This window comes from Cnephaeus nilssonii, assembly GCF_951640355.1.
Source record: "Cnephaeus nilssonii genome assembly, chromosome: 6".
Classification (NCBI taxonomy): Eukaryota; Metazoa; Chordata; class Mammalia; order Chiroptera; family Vespertilionidae; genus Cnephaeus; species Cnephaeus nilssonii.
This window is the reverse complement of record NC_137077.1, coordinates 3,597,420-3,615,744: the sequence shown is the minus strand read 5'-3', so window position 1 is coordinate 3,615,744 and position 18,325 is coordinate 3,597,420. Positions and strand designations below refer to the sequence as shown.

Here is an 18,325-nt window from a genome sequence, read left to right as displayed (position 1 = left end):
TTAAAATAGAATCAAAAGGGACAGCGCACCTTTCATTTAAACAAAGTCTTTCCAGACTAAAAATAGATTTATATATATATATTTTGTCCCTCCCTTTTAATTCCCCCCACCCTTTCCCATCACCCCCCTCCCCCCTCCCCCCGCATCGTCACTATGGAGATTGTGTCCATGGAAACAGCCATTCTGACTTCTTGGGTCTCTTTCCTGTGGTGTCACGGTTGAGTGTGATGTAAGGACTTGGGAGGAGGTGCTGGCAGGCGGGTGGGCACAGCGGAGCGGGGCGGGGCGGGGTGTGGCTGCACAGTAGGACCATTTCCATCCATCACGAGTGTCTCCTCCTCATCTCCACAGTCTCACCTGGAAGACAGAGCAGACAGTGGGTGTGGGAACCTCCACGGGGCCCGGCAGCCACAGGCCCGGTGAAGGAGCTGCTGACCTGGGAGACATCCAACACCAGTGGTGGAGCCACCGGTGGCTCTGGGCCGGGACACCCCTAAGGGCAGCCATGACCTGCGGCTTGGGGACTAGACTGAGGGCCCCGCACGGAGTGCCCGCCTGCCCAGGGCACGGAAGAAACTGAAACCAGGAGCGAACTCCCGACCCCCAGGTGGGGCTGCCCTCCAGGTGACCCTTGCTCGGGGGCCTCCTGGGGCCTGCAGGGGCTCAGCAAGTGGCAGCGTGGTCCTCACCGAGGTGGCCGAGCCCCCTGACTCACAGTGGCCGGCCAGTCAGCTCTGCATCAGAGAGCCCTGTCCCTGGGGGCCGCCCAGCTCCCCACACCCTGCTGCTGGCTCCAGGCTCAGGAAGGCCGGAACGACCCTCCAGGGGTATGTGGGGTTGGGGTTGCCCCCCCCCCCGCCCCCTGTGCAAAGGTCCTAGAGACACAGGGCAGTTTCCGAGGAACTCAGTCCAGAGAGACTGGCCCAGAAGCCAGCGTGGCGCAGCCTCGTGACACAGCGCTCGGGGGAGCAGGCTCAGCTCTCCGCCTCCCAAACAAAACCCAGGAAAACCCAGACGTCACAGCCCTTAGTTTCCATAGAACGTACTAATATGCAAAACTTACGGCTGGCGGTGTGCACAGCTAGGAGGTTCTATTTAAAGCACACACATCCTGCTCTTGCCAGAGATTCCCAGCGGAGCACAGGTAACAGGAAGGCCCCGCAGACGCAGGGCCGTGTCCCCATGTAAACCCTGGACGCCGGTGCCAGGCCCTGAGGACCAGGCGGTGCGGAGCCTCCAGCTGCTCTCAGGGAGCCCATGGTGACAGTGTGACTTCCCCAGAGGTCGCGCCAGCCAGGAGGACTCCTCTGGCCGCACTTTCCGGAGGCTTTCCGGAGGCTGGGGCTGCTGCCCAAGGGGAGAGGAACCAAAGGTCCTTCGTAAATGCGACGACAAGGGTGCTACTGGGGACCTCGAACAACGACCGGAGGGGCAAGTCTTGCAGGGGATGCGGGACACGGGGGTGTGACGAGAACAGATGCCACGCACACCCTGCAATGCTCCGCCCCCAGCGCTCGGCAGGCAGGCTGCGCTCCCACCCATCTGGCCCTCACCCCCGCCTCCCAACAGGGCAGTTCCCAGGCTTCGAGGTGAGACTGGCCCAGGTACATGATACCCCGAGTGGAACGGGACCCCAACTTCTCACTTCTAAAACACTAATTGGGTAGGGAGAACAGGAAGAAAATTCTTGAAGCACCTACTATGCGCCAGGCACTCTGCCAGTGGCTTCACAGATGCTATTTCAAGGCCTGACCCTGCAACTTGGTGAGGCTGAGAGGTGACACACGTGGCCCAAGCCACACAGGGGTTGGGGGTATGGGCCCGGGCCGCTGCCCTGAGCCTCAGTTGCTGTGGGTCTGCCTAACTGCACGGACCTGCTGGGCTGGGAGCAGACACTCGGCAGCTGCAGCCCGCACGGAGGGTCTGCCATGTTCTCTCTAAAAAGGCATCTTGGGGGGAAAAACAATAACAACAACAAAAAATAAAAAATAAAAAGGCACCTCAATGTTTGGCAAAGACTTCTCCTTGGGCCAAGCCTTCCCTCACCCCTCAGCCCCGCCCTCAGCCTCAGCTCTGCGGCCTGCACCCAGCCTGGCCAGGCACTCTCCTCTCAAACAGACCTGCAGGCCCAGCTGCAGGGGGGAGGGGGGTCTCACTCAATCTGTACCAACAGGGGGTACAGTCAGGTGAGCGAACACCTTCTCTGGGGGGCACGCCTCCTTTAACCACGACTCCCTCACATGCCTGCTCCAGGCACACACAGACCGGCCTCCTCACTGCCAGGACTAGTGGAGACGCAGTGGCAGGACAGGCTGGGAGCTGAGTGATGCTGAGGGCTGCGGAGAGGGAGGGGGTGCAGACAGAGAAGGGAGGGCCTCTGAGGCCCAGTGGGAGCCAGCCAATGAGGGTGGAGGCAGGCGGAGCCCTCCTGGTCCAGGAACTAACAGCAAGTGCAGGTGCCCAAGGGGGAAGCGCGGCCTCGGGGGTGCTGGTGGAGGGGGCGGCCTCAGGCCTCGGAGGAGACCCGGGTGGGAGTCTAAGTGTGACGAGAGCCTCTGAAGTGAGAAGGGGCAGAAGGGGAGGGCTTTGGCTAAAGGACGTGTGGCTCCTGCGGGCGGGGGGTGGGGGGGAAGGGGGGGTCTGTGCAGGGCAGCAGTGTGTGGGGTGGGGTGATGGACAGTCCCGCTCTCCTCTGGAAATGCAATCCCAGGACTTCGCTGGGCCAGGCTGGGGAAGCGGACTCTAGGTGAGGACCCTCGCTCACACCTGGGCTACGTGTGCCAGGCCAACCAGAGGCTGCTGTGCGGGGGGCAGCCCCTTGCACCAAGGACAAGGCGGTGGCGATGGAGTTCCTGCTTCCCAACCACCGCAGGGGGCCTGGCTGGGGCCTGGGGCGGCTCCTTGTTTACTACAGGACAAGATGGAAGGCAGGGCCAGGGGCCTCGCTGCAGAGCCCTGCCACCAGCCGCCTGGAGCCCACCACGCACGTCAGGGATGGGCGGGAGGCGGCCCACTGGAGAGCTGCCAAGGAGCTTTCTCTCTGGCATTGCTGGCCTGGCAAGGGACAGTGGCAGCTCCCACAGCACGTGGAGACTAGGACTTGCACCCCTAGGCCCGGGATTTTGATGGACGGGGTAGTGCAGGCAGAGCCCCAACTGCAGCCTTGGCCCGCCAGCTGGGCTGTGCCGGTACACCAGCTGCTGTGAGGGCAGCATGCCCGGCGTGCCGAGGCCTCACTCCACGCAGGCTGCGCTGGGCACGTTTTATTTCTTAACGGAATCCTCAAGAGGTTGTTCTCTCTCTCTTTCTCTCTCTCTCTCTCTCTCTCTCTCTCTCTCTCTCTCTATATATATATATATATATATATAGAGAGAGAGAGAGAGAGAAAGATTTCAGAGAGGAAGGGAGAGAAAGAACCATCAATGATGAGAGAGGATCATTGACTGGCTGCCTCCTGCATGCCATCGAGCCCGCAACCCAGGCACATGCCTTGACTGGAATCGAACCTGGGACCCTTCAGTCCGCAGGCTGATGTTCTATCCACTGAGCCACACCAGCTAGGGCAAAAGGTTGCTCTCTTTATGGAAGAAACTGAAGCAGCAGGCAGTGGGACTCACACGCACACCCACTGTCTCCTGCCTGGCCGGATACCCCAGCGCGGACCCCAGATGATACCCCTGCTCACTGGGGCTCCTGCACAATCCGCAGAGGGGTGACAGCGGGCGCCCCCGGGCCCGAAGGAGGGTGACTGCTGAACTCGGACACCAGGACAAGGGGTCCTGCCTCGTGGGGACAGGACAGGACGCAGTATGTCCATCCTTTCCCTCTGAGAGGCCATTTAACCTCAACAGACTGGAAAGGGCCGCGCTGAGGGGCCGCTGGCTTCTTTCGCGCGGACAGGGGCAGTGACGCCAACCTCAGGGATGGACCAGGGCGGGCTGGCAGCTGGCAGGGCCAGGAGTAGGTGGACTGGAAAGACACGGTGAACAAAACCACCCCCAAGAAGAGGCCAGGCCCCAACCTGCCCTTTTTCTTACACACAAGTGGGTCCCACGGCTAAAACCATCGGCCCAAACGACGAATGGCAGCCGGTGTCCCAGCGACCCCCAGGAATGGCCATCGTGGTCCCCAGAGAAGGCAGCGCTGATTGCCTGGCTGGAGGGGAGTGCACAGGACGGGGCAGAGCCGCCGGCACAGAGACCCCATCAAGTGCCGACAGAAACGCCCTGAAGAGCCGAGGGCTGCCCGGCGGGAAAGGACGGCGGCCCGTGGCCGCTACTGATGACCACCACGGGTCCACTCGCTCGACAGCTTCCTGTCCTGTCCACGCCCCTCCCCGGGGCAGGAGTCCGCCACATTCCGCAGGGAAGTCCACTTCCCCAGGTCACTGTCAGGCGGTCCAGACAAAGGCAGAGCCTGCTGTAAGCAGCGGGGAACACCCGAGGGGCCAGCCCAGCACCCCTGCTCGGGGCTCAGACCCCGGAGTAAAGACAGGGCCCCCTTTCGGGAGAAGAGTCCCACTAGGAACGTCTCAGACAACGGGCCTCACCCCATCCTGCCTGGCAGGTGCCCCAGTTATGTTCTGGTTTCCTTTCTTCTCTTTCCAGTCTGTTCCTCCTGCCCCAGGGGACGGGCCGCGCCCAGGGCCCCAAGCCCGGGATCCGCTCGCAGACTCAGCCGCAGCCCCGGCCACAGCCCGCAGACCGCTCAGAGCACACCCAACCTCCTGAGACGGCCAGGCCAAACGGCCTCGATGCGAAAGTCTACTAAGTCTGAGGGGATTCTCCTTCCCTTCGTAAAAACAAATCCTTCACAGTACCCGGGAAAAAGGTTTCAAATGACAAAACTTGGGGAATTTTGTGTTTTCCAGAGGAAAACCCACCATAAGCGGCACAGACGATGACGCCCGGCTAGCCTTGCCCCCACCCGAGGCGCTGCCTCTGCCCCGGGAGCACACGCCAGGCCTCACGTCAGAACAGTCACGCCAACGCCACAGTTTCGAGCCCCCCCCCCCCTCCTAAGCAACACACGGCAACCATGTTCTCCACCTGGTGCTGGCAGCTCCCGGTCACCGTGCTGCAGCCTGGCCGGAGGAGCAGGGCAGGGGCCGCCACCCACCGGAGTGGCAGGGGCGGCGCCCGACTCACCTGTGCTTGCTGTACTTTCCATTCCCACGGCACATGCCCCCCTCACCCCCGCTCCGACTGCTCTGTGCTGAGGCTGCCTTTCGCTGTCTTGTTCTGCAAGGCGGGGAGAGGGCATGGGAGGGGAGGCTGGCGCGGGCCAAGCCGAGGACACAGGCAGGAGGGACAGGGAGGAGCGTGGGGTCAGGGTGGCAGAGGGAGGAAAGGAAGAGCACATGGAAAGGAAAGAAAAAGCAGAGTCAGTGTTGAGTGACAAACAGGAGTACTCAGACAGGGTGTTCTGAGGCAAAACGTGCCCATTAAAAAAGGGAAGTTTAGAAAAAAAACATGTAGATTAAGTAAAAATAGACTACTGTAAGATCCCACGGTCCATCTCTGGAAATAATTCCAAAGAGAAGCCTCCGTGGGCACCTTCAGGAGCGTTCTGAGGGCAGACCTGTCAAGGAGGACCCCTTTCTAGTGCTTTCTGGCCCTCCTTGGACACTGAAGGCCGGTGACCACCAGGGGTCAGTGTGAGCTCGGCCAGAGGAGAGCGGACGCGCAGGAGCTGCCAGGCGGTGTCTCAGCCTCCATGCTGCCCTGGCTCCTCCTGTCCTCCCTCCTCTCCACACACACACACACACACACACACACACACACACACACACACACACGGCTCCTCCTGTCCTCCCTCCTCTCCACACACACACACACACACACACACACACACACACACGGCTCCTCCTGTCCTCCCTCCTCTCCACACACACACACACACACACACACACACACACACACACACACGGCTCCTCCTGTCCTCCCTCCTCTACACACACACACACACACACACACACACACAGCTCCTCCTGTCCTCGCCTCCTCTCCTCTCCTCTACACATACACACACACACACACACACACACACACACACACGTGCACGCGCTCTCTCAGACACAGACCAGCATCCTGCCTTCCGTCCTGTCCCAGAAGAGGGGACCCAGAGACACCTCTTTTTTAAAAAAAGATTTTATTATTTTTAAACCTCACGGAGGATATTTTTTCCATTGAATTTTAGACAGTGGAAGGGAGAGGGAGAGACAGAGAAACACCGATGTGAGAGAGACACATCGACTGGTTGCCTCCTGAATGCCCCCACCAGGGCCGGGAGCCTGCAACTGAGGTATCAGTTGACTGGAATCGAACCCGGGACCCTTCAGTCTGCAGGCCCAGCCAGCCAGGGCCGAGACACCTCTTGAGCCAAGTAGGAAACAGGGAACAGCAGTAACTGCCAACTGCGGACCCCCGTTGCTTCCACTGAAGTAAAACCTGGAAGACGCTGAGTGTCCCCCAAATCCTGGAGTCAGCTCTGTTTCCCTGGCTGGGAAAACGCCTTTGCTTATGTATCAAGGCCTACAACCAACCTTACCTCACCCCAACCTGTGAAATGGGGCTCCATTAAACTAACGTGGGAATCAGTAGTTTTATTGAGTTTGATTTTCTAATTTCTTGTAACAAACAAGATTCTCTCCAACACACTTCTCCACACGGGTGCCGACCCCACACGCAGGTGCCCCAGGGCCAGCACAGGCGGGCTGTGACCTGCCATGTCTGCAGGCATTTCAGGAGGAGCCCCCCGACCCTGCCGGGAGCGGCGCTGGGGGCTGGGACTCACCTTGTGCTTGGGGCACCTCACCGAGAAGTTCTCCTCATGTAGCAAACAATCTGCAAGACAGAGGGGACAGTCAACTGGGGCTGGCGAGTGGCACAGGTGACTGACAGGCCGGGACTGACAGGGTGGGATGTGGCGGTCAGAGGCCCCCACGCTATGATTTCCAACAGGAAAACATTAGAGACACCCCAAGTAAATATGGTACCTCAACATGAAGTATCACTTAAAAATTAACATTTCAAAATAGTTAACGGTATATGAGAAATACTCATGATGTAAAATCGCTTGAAAAACCAGAATATATAAATGTGTGAGTACAATCCTAATTTTATCAAAATATTTATATACATTACAAAAGGACAAAGGAAACCTACCAAATTATAACAGTGGTTCTTCTTTGGGTAGCAAAAGTATAGGTGATTTAATTTTTTCTGTATTTCCATCATGCTATCATATTGTTTTAATAATCAGACCCAATCGCTAATAAATACTGTTTTAACCCTCCCGATTCTAGGCTAAGCCCACCCGCAGGCCCAGCCGCGGCTTCCGGGAGGGAACACTGCTTCTGCGGCGCCGTTTCCCCCGCCGCGTCAGAGACAGGAAGGAGGCCGGGCCCGAGAGCCGCTGCCCTTCGCCCCACAGCCCACGGAGACGGGAGAAGCCCCCACACGAGCTGCCTGATCCACGCTAAACGCTTCAGAGGAGAGAAACCCCGTGAGGGGCCATTAATCCTGGAGGAAAATGATTCATTCCAACTTCTAACGCGGTGACAGCATCCTCGATGACAGCCTGCAGGTGAGTGGAGCTCGCGGGCGCCAGGGCAGTGCGAGGCGTGGGCGAGGAAATCTCATTAATGAGTCCACGCTGCACACCCAGCTCCCAGAGACCGACAGCCAGGTCACTGGTGCGAGATGTGGTGGCAGAATGCTAATAAATATTGATCGCACAGGCTCAGATCGCTCCCAGGCCCCGTGGCGGGAGGCAGCCACGGTACTTAGCCTTGTAAATTTGCAATTTAACTCAGGCTTAAACGGAGGTCCAGATTAGCAGCCTGAGTACCCACAGACTGCAAGTGAAAAGGTAAGAAAGCAAGGAAACATACATGAAAAAATGCGAGGTCCTCTTATTCTACACAAATAAAAAAGGCCCTTTCAGAATGTGGCTTAGGCCTGCACCCTCCCTACTGCCCTGAGTCCTGGAGTATCTATGAGGCAAACCCCGGGGCCAGAACTCGGTAAGTCGGCGCCCCTCCCCCGCAAGCACGGAGCACGGCAGTAAACCAAGTGCGTTCCTTTAGAACCCACAAGTACATGGCGTCACCAGGCTCCCGCTGCGCAACATGCCAGAGAGAGCGCTTCCGAGCAGCAAGGGGTGGACTGGCACTCAGAGGCTCTCTCCTTCCCTGGGCGCTGGCCCAGGAGAAACAGGCGAGCCCCTGTGGGGCAGCGGCTTTCAGGAAGGATGAGGTGCCTCAGTTCCCCTTGCAGGCGTGAACAGCTGGCACGGACCATTAGTAAAATACGTTAGGAAACGTGTTCCCTTTAAGTTAAAAAGCAGCAAAGAAATAAAACAATGTAAGCACACACTAAGCAGCTTGGAACCAACACCAGGGACCTGTGGACACGGGAGTCTCCACACCTCTGTCAGAGACAGCGCCCGCCTCTGGCAAGGCCTCCCAGCAGGAAGCCCATGGACAGCCGCTCCGTCTGTTCTCACGCCCGCCGGCCACCAGGAAGCGCAAGGTCCGGCTGGAGAGCTGACACCGGAAGGGCACGGGGACCTGTCCCTGCTCAAGGAAGAGCCAAGGGCAGCAAGAAGGCCAGGAGACCTCCTCCGAGGTCTCTGTCAGCGCCTGGCCCTGCGGCCGGCCAGCCGCTCTCTATTTATTCCCTTGAAGCCGCTGGCAGTCCTACACTGACTGGGCGAGGCCTCGTCAGCACTTCCAGTGCAGCGAAGTAAGCGGCTTGCTGATCATCACTCGAGCTGGAGAAGGCTCACAAGGTTGTCTGGTCACCAGCTGGCTTCCCGACACGCAAATCTCCACAGCCCAGAAGGGTGAGCTCCCTTCTCTCTGAGCTGAAATGCAGTGGACTGTGGCGCTCCTACAATGTGGATACCCACACACCCGGACAGGCCCGGCTGAGGGTGGGGAGCTCCAGGAGCGAGTCTAATGGATGTGCTCTGACCTGCCAGGCCCCAGACACTGTCTGCAGCTCATCTACAACCACCTCAGAGGCACAGTTAGCTCTTCACCTTGACAGAGTCCAGGCTGGGACCGCCAGCCTACACTGCCTCACTGAGGGGAGTAACAGGCAGGAGCAAGGGAGGGGCCAGACACCAGTCATTCCTAATGACCACCCAGGGCTGAACCCCTGCCTGCAAGATCAGGCGGCTGCAGAGAGCGAACTTCTGTGAGGGTCGCGGGGGAGGGGAGTCCCTCCAGGCAAGACGCTTTGTGCACAGCAGAGTCACTCCTGAGCCAGCTCAGCGCTTTCCCCTTTGGTCTTACTTGTGGCTCACTGCATGACCAGCTTTCAGGTTCTCATTGCTGCATTTCCCACCTGGAGCCAAATCTGGTGCCTGTGACGTAACAGCCACACCAAACAGCTAACCATGACGTCACAAAATGTGGAGGCGTGTGGGAGCGGCAGGAGCCAGAGCTGTTTCTACGGAGATGTCCCCAGTAATCAGTTTCCCCGAGACACCAACAGCTCTGAGAGGTTTGGGAGGTGGGCAGCAAGGCAGAGGCGAAAATGGCCAATGTTTCCTCACTCCGTGAGACAAGGGCCTCTCAGACCTGGGCTCATTTTCATTATAACTGGAAAGGAGGTCAATCAGTGACTGCCTTTCCGGGATGCAAAGGTCCTCATACGCAGAAGAGAATTCCTGAAGACGCGGAGGGACGAACATAAGTTCCTGCCTCCCAGAGCGGCACAGGCCTCTGGGTCACTGTGACTCGAGTCATCAAAAGACCCAGAAATGCCCAAGACACCGTGACCTTGTGAAGCTGCGCAGCTTCCGTCACCCAGTCAGCCACGCCCTCCACCCTCTCCCTGCCAAATCCACAGCAGACCCCACCTCCCAGAGCCACACAGCTGCTCCCATGGAAGTCATGTCCCCTCAGAACCCAGGAGGACTCGAGAGGGAACAGGCACCACGCTGCCTGCGGCATTGCTCATCTTTCCATTTTCTCTCCCTCCCTGACCTGCAAGCACTGGATGAGGGCCAGCTGGGTGAAGGTGCAGGTCTGAGACACGCCTCATGCTCACAAAGTAACTGGTGAAAACACCCACTGAGGAGACACGAGGTTAGAGGAGAAAGGATTCCCCAGACTGCTGAGCTGCTTCAGAACTCAAGCCTTTTGCGCTGATCACTGGACGGTACTTCTGGGACAAAGGGTTTTCTTCCTTCAGTCCTCACACGGCCCAACACTGCTCTGATCGTCTCAGTGGACTGGAACCCTTTCATGGCAAACACTCCACACACTAGGAACACAGGCAGCGTCCTTAGCTGCTCAAGGACAGCTATAAAAGCCCACCGCGATCATACTATTTAGTGGGTCAGAAACAAAACAAGGGTGTCAGCTTTGCCACTTCTATCCAACATTACCCTGGAAGTGCTAGCCAGGGCAACTAGGCAAGGAAAAAAAAAAGGCATCTGACTAGAAAGGAAGAAGTAAAACTTGATGCAGATGATATGTAACTAAAAGCTTTAAATCAATGAGTTGAGCAAAGATGCAGGATACAAGATCAATATAACAAAATCAATTGTATTTCTATATACTCACAATGAAAAATCTGAAATTTAAAATTCCAATTACAATACCACCAAAAATTTTTAAAAAGTTACTTAAGAATAAATTTAACAAAAGAATGAAAAACATACTCTGAAAACTACAACACATCGTTAGAAGAAATTAAAAACTGAAATAAATGGAAAGACATCCATGATCATGGGATGGAAGGCGGACTATTGTTAAGATGGAAATACTCCCTAATTGACCTGCAGATTAATGCAAGTCCTATAAGAGTTTCAATGGCTATTTTTTATAAAAATCTGCAAGTTGATCTTAAAATTCATATGGAACAGCAAAGGACCCAGAATAGCCAAAACAATCTTAAATAAAAGGAACAAAATCAGAGGGCTCACACTTCCCAATTTCAAAATGTATCACGAAGCTACAGTAATCAAGACAATGTGTACTGGAGGAGTCCAGAACTAAGCACATATTTGTATGGTTAACTGGCTTTCTTTCTTCTTTTAAAATATAAGAGAAAAAGGGAGAGGGAGAGAGAGAGAGAAATATCGATGAGAGAGAATCATTGATTGGCTTCCTCCTGCATGCCCCACACTGGGGAGATCAAGCCCACAACCCGGGCATGTGCCCCAACTGGGAATGGAACTGTGACTTCTTGGTTCATAGGTCGACACTCAACCACTGAGCCATGCCAGCCAGGCTGGTCAATTGGTTTTCAACCAAGGTGCCAAGATCACTGAGTGAGGAAAGATTAGTCTCTTCTACAAATGATGCTGGTGCAACTGGAATCATGTGCAAAAACTGAACTGGACTCTTGCTTCATACCATGCATAAAAATTAACTCAAACTGGATCAAGGACCCGTGTAAGGACTAAACTTATAAAGCTTGCAGGACAAAACATAGGCATATATCTTTGTAATTCTGGATTATGCAATGGTTTCTTAGATATAAGAAAAAGCAACAAGTAACAAGGAAAAATAGATAAATTGGACTTCACCAAAGATGCTTAACATCATTAGTCACCGGAGAAATGCAAATCAAAATCACAATGAGCTAACACTTCAAATTCACTGGGATGGCTATAATAAAAAGACAAACAAGCCCTGGTCGGGTGGCTCAGTTGGTTGGGCATTGTACCGTACACTAGGAGGTCGCCGGTTCAATTCCTGATCAGAGCACATGCCTGAGTTTTGGGCTTGATCCTCAGTAGGGGGCATGCAGGAGGCAGCATATTGATGTGTCTCTCTCATCGATGTTTCTCTCTCTCTCGAAATCAATAAACTATTCATAAAAAAAAAGTAACAAGTGTTGATGAGGACATGGAGAAACTGGAACCCTCACATACTGCTGGAGGGAATGTAAAAGGGTGCAGCCATTTTGAAAAACAGTCTGGTATGTCCTCAAAAGTTTAAACATAGAGTTATCATTTATCCAGTAATTTCACTCCTAGGTTTATGCCCCAGAGAACAAAACATTAAGTCTGCACAGAGACCTGTATGTGAATGTTCACAGCAGCATTATTTGTAATAATAAAAAGGTGGAAACAACCTAAATGTGCATCAAATGATGAATGGTAAGTAAATAAAAAGATATCTCCTTATAATAAAACTAGAAGCCCGGTGCACGAAATTCGTGCACGGCGGGGGGTTGTCCCTCAGCCCAGCCTGTACCCTCTCCAATCTGGGACTCCTGGTGGGATCGGGCCTAAACGGGCAGTCGGACATCCCTCTCACAATCCAGGACTGCTGGCTCCCAACTGCTTGCCTGCCTGCCTTCCTGATTGCCCCTAACCGCTTCTGCCTGCCAGCCTGATCACCCCCTAACCACTCCGCTGCCAGCCACCTTGCTCTCTGTGGCTGTAGCCATCTTGGATGGGGTTAATTTGCATACTCGCCCTGATTGGCTGGTGGGCGTGGCTTGGCTGGTGGGCAGAGTGATGGTTACTTTGCATATTACCATTTTATTAGAGAGGATATTATTTGGCAATAAAATTGAAACATTGATACATGCTACAACATGGGTGAACCGGAAAAACATTATGCTAAATAAAAGAAGCCAGACACAAAGGTCACACATCTGTCTATTCCACGGATATGAAATGTCCAGAACAGCACATCCATGGAGACAGAAAGCAGATCAGTCGTTGCTCAGGGGGCGGGAGTTGCTAGCTAAAGGATGCAGGGTTTCTTTTTGAGGTGAGGAGATGTACTAACACTGACTGTGGTGATGGCTGCATATCTGTGAATATACTAAAAACCACTGAATTGCACACTTAGGTGAGTTATGTGTGAATTATACAAATAAAACTGCTATTTAAAAAAATTACCCCATTTCACTCTTTTTTATTCTCCTCACTGCATTTCCTTTAGCATTTACAAACAGAACAAAAGTTCTTTGTCAAAAAAGACAAAGAACTACAACAAAGGGAAGGAAGGCAGAGAAAGTGTACGGCCCACCCTTCGGACGCTCTGGACGCCCTCTTACCTGCGTCAATGGCACACGGGTAATGGTAGCGGAAGGAGCAGCCTTTGTTGTAGCAGCCCAAGGTGGCGCCTGCCTCCTGGCAGTGGGAACATTTCTGAAAGGAAAGGAGTCACACCTGTCAGCTCCGCAGACTCAGCCCTTCCCCAGGCTGCCCCCGGCCCGCGGGTCAGACGTCAGCACGTTCCCTGTCGTGACAGGAGTCTGGTGGCAGGATGAGCGGGCCAGTTTCTAACGCCACTCACTGCCCACACCTGGAGGAGAGGCAGCAGTGAGGCCTGAGGCCGGGCCTCACAATAAACAGAACAGAGTGGGCGAGGGTGCGGCATGGCCGGCCGCTGATCCCGCAGGCCACCCAGCCACATGCTCTCTTGAACTGCGTGCAGATCTTGTGTGTTTATTTCTGCTGTGAACGTCTTGGGTAGAAGGAGAGGGTAAGATAGTAGAGTTATAAAAAAAAAAAGATAGTAGAGTTATATATAAACCTTTTAGAATTAAAAGTGGAAGTTGGTTTCCAATTCTTATATTTGTAAGATTTTATTTTTATTCCACTTATCCCAAATGCCCAATACAAGTATATTTCCCTTTTCAGAAAATATGGGCTCCTGTGAGCAAATGGTATTTTTACACACAAATCCTATTTTAAATGCACTAGGAAACCTGCCATGAATTTCTGGCCGAGTGAGACATTATTCTGTAATTGAGATCTCCTCCTTATATGGTCAGGTTTTCTCAAAGTGGGGCACTTCTCCATCACCCCTCTGAAGTGGCTACAGTGAGCCTCACTCCTGTCGGCACAAGGAATGACTGTCCCATCATCAATAACCATATTTATACAAGCAACCACATCAGCCCGCCGAGGAGGGACGCAGGCTTCTGGTGGCCACGGCACACCCAGGTAAGGCTGCCTGGGAGATACGGCACTTGTTCCCGATTCTAGGAAAACAGGGTAAAAGTGACCCTAAGCAGTTACACTTGTGGAAAAGAAAGGCTCCCCCCACCCACACCCTCCCCGGGCAAAGGGACTAACGGCCAACCCTGCTGCTTCTTCCCAGGCAAAGGCGGCCCGAGGCAGCCTCCAGGGGTCAGTGTGGCTCACCGCCTGCAGCAGTGAGGTCACCAGGGAGCTGGATAAAGCTCCCCAGTGCTGACGCTGAAGGTAAAATCCCACTACCGCAGCCCGAGTGCTCACCATGCACCAGGCGCTATACACGACTGACATGGACCAACTCATCCAGTTTTCATAACTACGCCGTAACATCCTCGTGCTACAGATGAGGCGCTCGAAGCACCGGAAGGGGAAGTAACCTGCTCCACGTCACAGCTGGTCCGGGCTGACCCCTGGACTCCTCCAGAGACAAAGGGGCAGGCATCCTATATAATAAAAGGCTGATATGCAAATCGACCAAACGGAGGAACAACTGGTTGCTATGATGCACACTGACCACCAGGGGGGCAGACGCTCAACACAGGAGCTGCCCCCTGGTGGTCAGTCATTACCACAGGGGGAGCACCGCCCGGCTAGAAGCCCTGAGCCAGGCTCACAGCTGGTGAGCACAGCGGCGGTGGCGGGAGCCTCTCCCACCTCCGCGGCAGCACTAAGGATGTCTGACTGCCAGCTTAGGCCTGCTCCCCACCATGCTGAGGGACCCCCCGAGTGCACAAATTTTGTGCACCGGGCCTCTAGTAAGGCTATAAGACAAGTCCTTCCAGAGCCTCACTTCCTCTCAGAAGCAAAGATCCTTCTGGGTGCACATGGCCTCACGCCCTTGCTAAGAAAAAGATGACTTGGCCTGGAGTAAACCCAGGACAGCTGGCAGCATTTTGGATAGCCCTAGTCTTCATCTACTTTTGTCAGTGCCAGGGGCCCCTTCAGAACAAAAGGACCCACCGTCAACTGGGGGAGGGAGTGCGGCTGATTTGTCGGTGGCCTGTCCACTGCCAGTCCTGCCCTACCCCTTCTGACCAACGGAGCCCGAACAGCAAGCTATCCAGAGGACTCGTGCTCCCGGCCCTCCCCACCCTAGCAGGGACTCTCAATAGCGGTGGCCATTTAGGAATGGGTGTGTCAAGCATTTCTGGTAGGAAAGTCTGCAGGGAAAGGAGCTTCTGGGAAAGTTTCGTCATGAGGGGACAGTTCTAAACACAAAGCTCAACCCATTGAGGACAGAAGTGACAAGACGGAGAGAACCTGGATCCTTTGACACTACTGAGCACTAAATAACCAATCCCAGGATCACCCCATCTCCAGACTTGTTAGGGAAAAGGCATTTAAAAAAAAAAATCACCTTTTAGTTCAATTCTGCAACTTGCAGTCAAAGTGCTCAGTAAATGTGACCTAAGATGACCATGTGCCAGACACGCACACTAGATGTTCCACACAGACCACCTACTAAAAGCAACCTGCGGAGGAGATCTTGTCATCACCTGAGTTGACAGACAGGAAAGGGAAGTGAGGGAGCTCATAGCTGAACAATGTCATTTCCTTCCCACCTCCACACATGCCCCTCTGTCCCCTGCAGGGCATCCAAAGCTCCCTAACCTGGAAGAGCCCACAGACCACAGGTCCCATCTTTTTCATAAAGAAAGGAAACTCATTTACATCAATAAAAAGCTTGTTGCTTATTGCAATTAAAAAGTACAATTAATTTACTACATTGCATCCGGAGAAGAAAGACCTTGCATGGTATATTAGAGCCTAAAGATAGAACCTGAAAGAGTTTGGTTCAGTCATTCTCATAGGATGGTCCTTGGACTAGCAGCATCAGCATCACCTGGGAATTTGTTGGAAACACAAATTTTGGGATTATGGGAAGATGGCAGAGTGGGTAGCTGTCTCCTCACCTGGACAACAACTGCACTAGCAGAAACTGATGAACTATTTTGAAACTCTAGTCTGTTCAAGGGTTGCAACTTAAGGGGAAGACTTGGTCAATTTCTGCTCTTAGCACAGTAGCAGCTTGCACACAACCTGTGGGAGCCAGGGTGAGCAAAAAGAACCCTGTCTTTCAGGTACTGGGGAATCTCTTCCCCACAGAGGTGGAGAGAGAGGCACGCCACTATTGTGCTGCTCCCTCTCCCCAGGGATTTAAAACAGTGACTATTTCCTCCCCCCTTCACTTTTTGCTTTCTCCACTTTTGGGAGCCAGACATTAAAGACTATGACATTCAAGAACAACAACATACACAGAGGAAAGTGGAAAGTGACTGTGCATACCAAGGGAAGGGCTCAGGAAAGACTCGAGAAGACTTTAAGTTTACACCTCAGGCTGATCCTAGGCACAGAGACAACCTGCAACCACCACCACCACAAAAAGCAAACCCTGGTTTCCAGAGTTACCACATCATTAGCTTCACATGTCCAGTGTTCAGCAAACACTCACAGGCATTCAAAGAACTAGGACAGCATGGCCTATTCAAAGAAAAAAATAAATCAACAGAAACTGTCCCTAAAAAAGACCTAATGGACTTTGGAGGCCAGCAAACAGTCCATCCATATATTCAAAGTGCTTCCCCCCCCACCCCAATCAACCAAGAATTCTTTATCTGGCAAAAACTGTCCTTCAAGAGTGAGGGAGAGATTAAGGTATTTCCAAACAAATAAAAGCTGAGTGAGTTTATGCTCAAGGGAGTCCTGCCCTGTGAATGAAAGGACACTAGAAGTATATCAACACTGCATGGAGAAATAAAGATCTTAACAAAGGCAAATACATGGGCAATTATAGAAGCAAGTATTATTGTAATAGTAGTCTGTAACTACTTTTTTGTTTTCTACATGATTTAAGAGACTAATGCAGTTAATAATGCATTTAAAAATTATTAGTTTATGTTTTGGGGCATATATGTGTAAAAAAGCAATTGTGTGACATTAACAACCAAAGAGATCGGAGCTGTAAAGGAGCAGAGGTTTTGTATATTATTGAAGTCACATCAACGTATGAAGAAAATAACCACATAATCATGCTCAATCGATGAAGAAAAAGCAGTTGAAAAATCCAACACACTTTATGATAAAAACACACATTCCATGTTCATGGATTAGAAGGCTTAATATTATTTAAATACCAATACTACCTAAAGTGATCTGCCATCCCTATCAAAATCCCAGACTTTTTTTTGCAGAAATAGAAAATTTTATCCTAAAATTTGTACTAAATCTCATGAGACCATAAATAGCCAAAATAATACTGAAAAAGAACAAAAAAGGAGGACTCATACTTCCTCATTTCAAAACTTTCTATAAAACTACAGTAATCAACAGTGTGGCACTGGCAGACAGGGAATAGAGTCCAAAAATAAACGCTCAAAGACAATGTCAAATGATTTTTGACAAGGGTGTCAAGATCATTCAATGGGGGAAAGGACAGTGTTTTCAACAAACGATGCTGGGAAAACTGGATATCTACAGGCAAAAGACTGAAGTTGGACCCTTCCCTAAAACCACATATAAAGATTAACTCAAAATGGATCAAAGACCTAAAAGTAAGACACAAAACAATATTTGGTGTTATGACATCAAAGGCCCATGTAACAAAAGAAAAAAATAGACAAATACAACTTCATGAAAATTTAAAAAAATTTTGTGCATCAAAAGACATTATTGCCCTGGCCAGTGTTCTCAGTGGTTAGAGCGTCAGCTTGCGCACCCTGGAGGGCTGCATGTTTGATTCTGGGTCAAGGACACATACCTGGGTTGCAGGCTTGATTCCCACTCCAGGTCAGGGAGTGAGGGGGAGGCTACCAATTGATGTGTTGCTCTATCTATCTATCTATCTATCTATCTATCTATCTATCTATCTCTCCCTTCCCCTCCCCCTCCCTTCTACTCTCTAAAAATTAATTGGAGCCCGGCTGGTGTGCTCAGTGGTTGAGCATCGACCTATGAACCAGTAGGTCACAGATTCCTGGTCAGGGCAAGTGCCAGGGGTTGTGGGCTAGATCCCCAGTGTGGGGCGTGCAGGAGGCAGCTGATTGGTGATTCTCTCTTATCATTGATGTTTCTATCTTTCTATCCCTCTCACTGAAATCAATTAAAACATGTATTTTTTAAAAAGTCAATGGAAAAAATATCCTCACTCCTTGGGTGAGGGTTAAAAAAAAAAAAAAAAAGACATTACTAAGAGAGTAAAAAAGCAACCCAAAGAATGGGAGAAAACCTCAGCAAATCATATATAGGATAAGGGATTAATATCCAGAATATATAAAGGACTCCTACAACTCAACATCAACAAAACAACCCATTTGAAAAATGGGCAAAGGACTTGAATAGGCATTTCTCCTAGGAAGATATACAA

At 52.4% G+C, this 18,325-nt stretch overlaps 1 protein-coding gene across 1 annotated transcript in view; it reads right to left on the bottom strand.

Moving 5' to 3' along the window:
- Window positions 1-230: 230 nt before the first annotated feature.
- TCF20 (transcription factor 20) overlaps window positions 231-18,325 on the bottom strand; it is an 84,445-nt gene continuing 66,350 nt past the window's right edge. The window contains exons 3-5 of the mRNA XM_079773562.1: window positions 13,035-13,128; window positions 6,796-6,845; window positions 231-357 (exon numbers count right to left, since the gene is read on the bottom strand). Of these exons, the coding sequence (XP_079629688.1) occupies window positions 340-357; window positions 6,796-6,845; window positions 13,035-13,128 (162 nt within the window). The 3' untranslated portion in view covers window positions 231-339. The remainder of the gene's footprint in view (window positions 358-6,795; window positions 6,846-13,034; window positions 13,129-18,325) is intronic.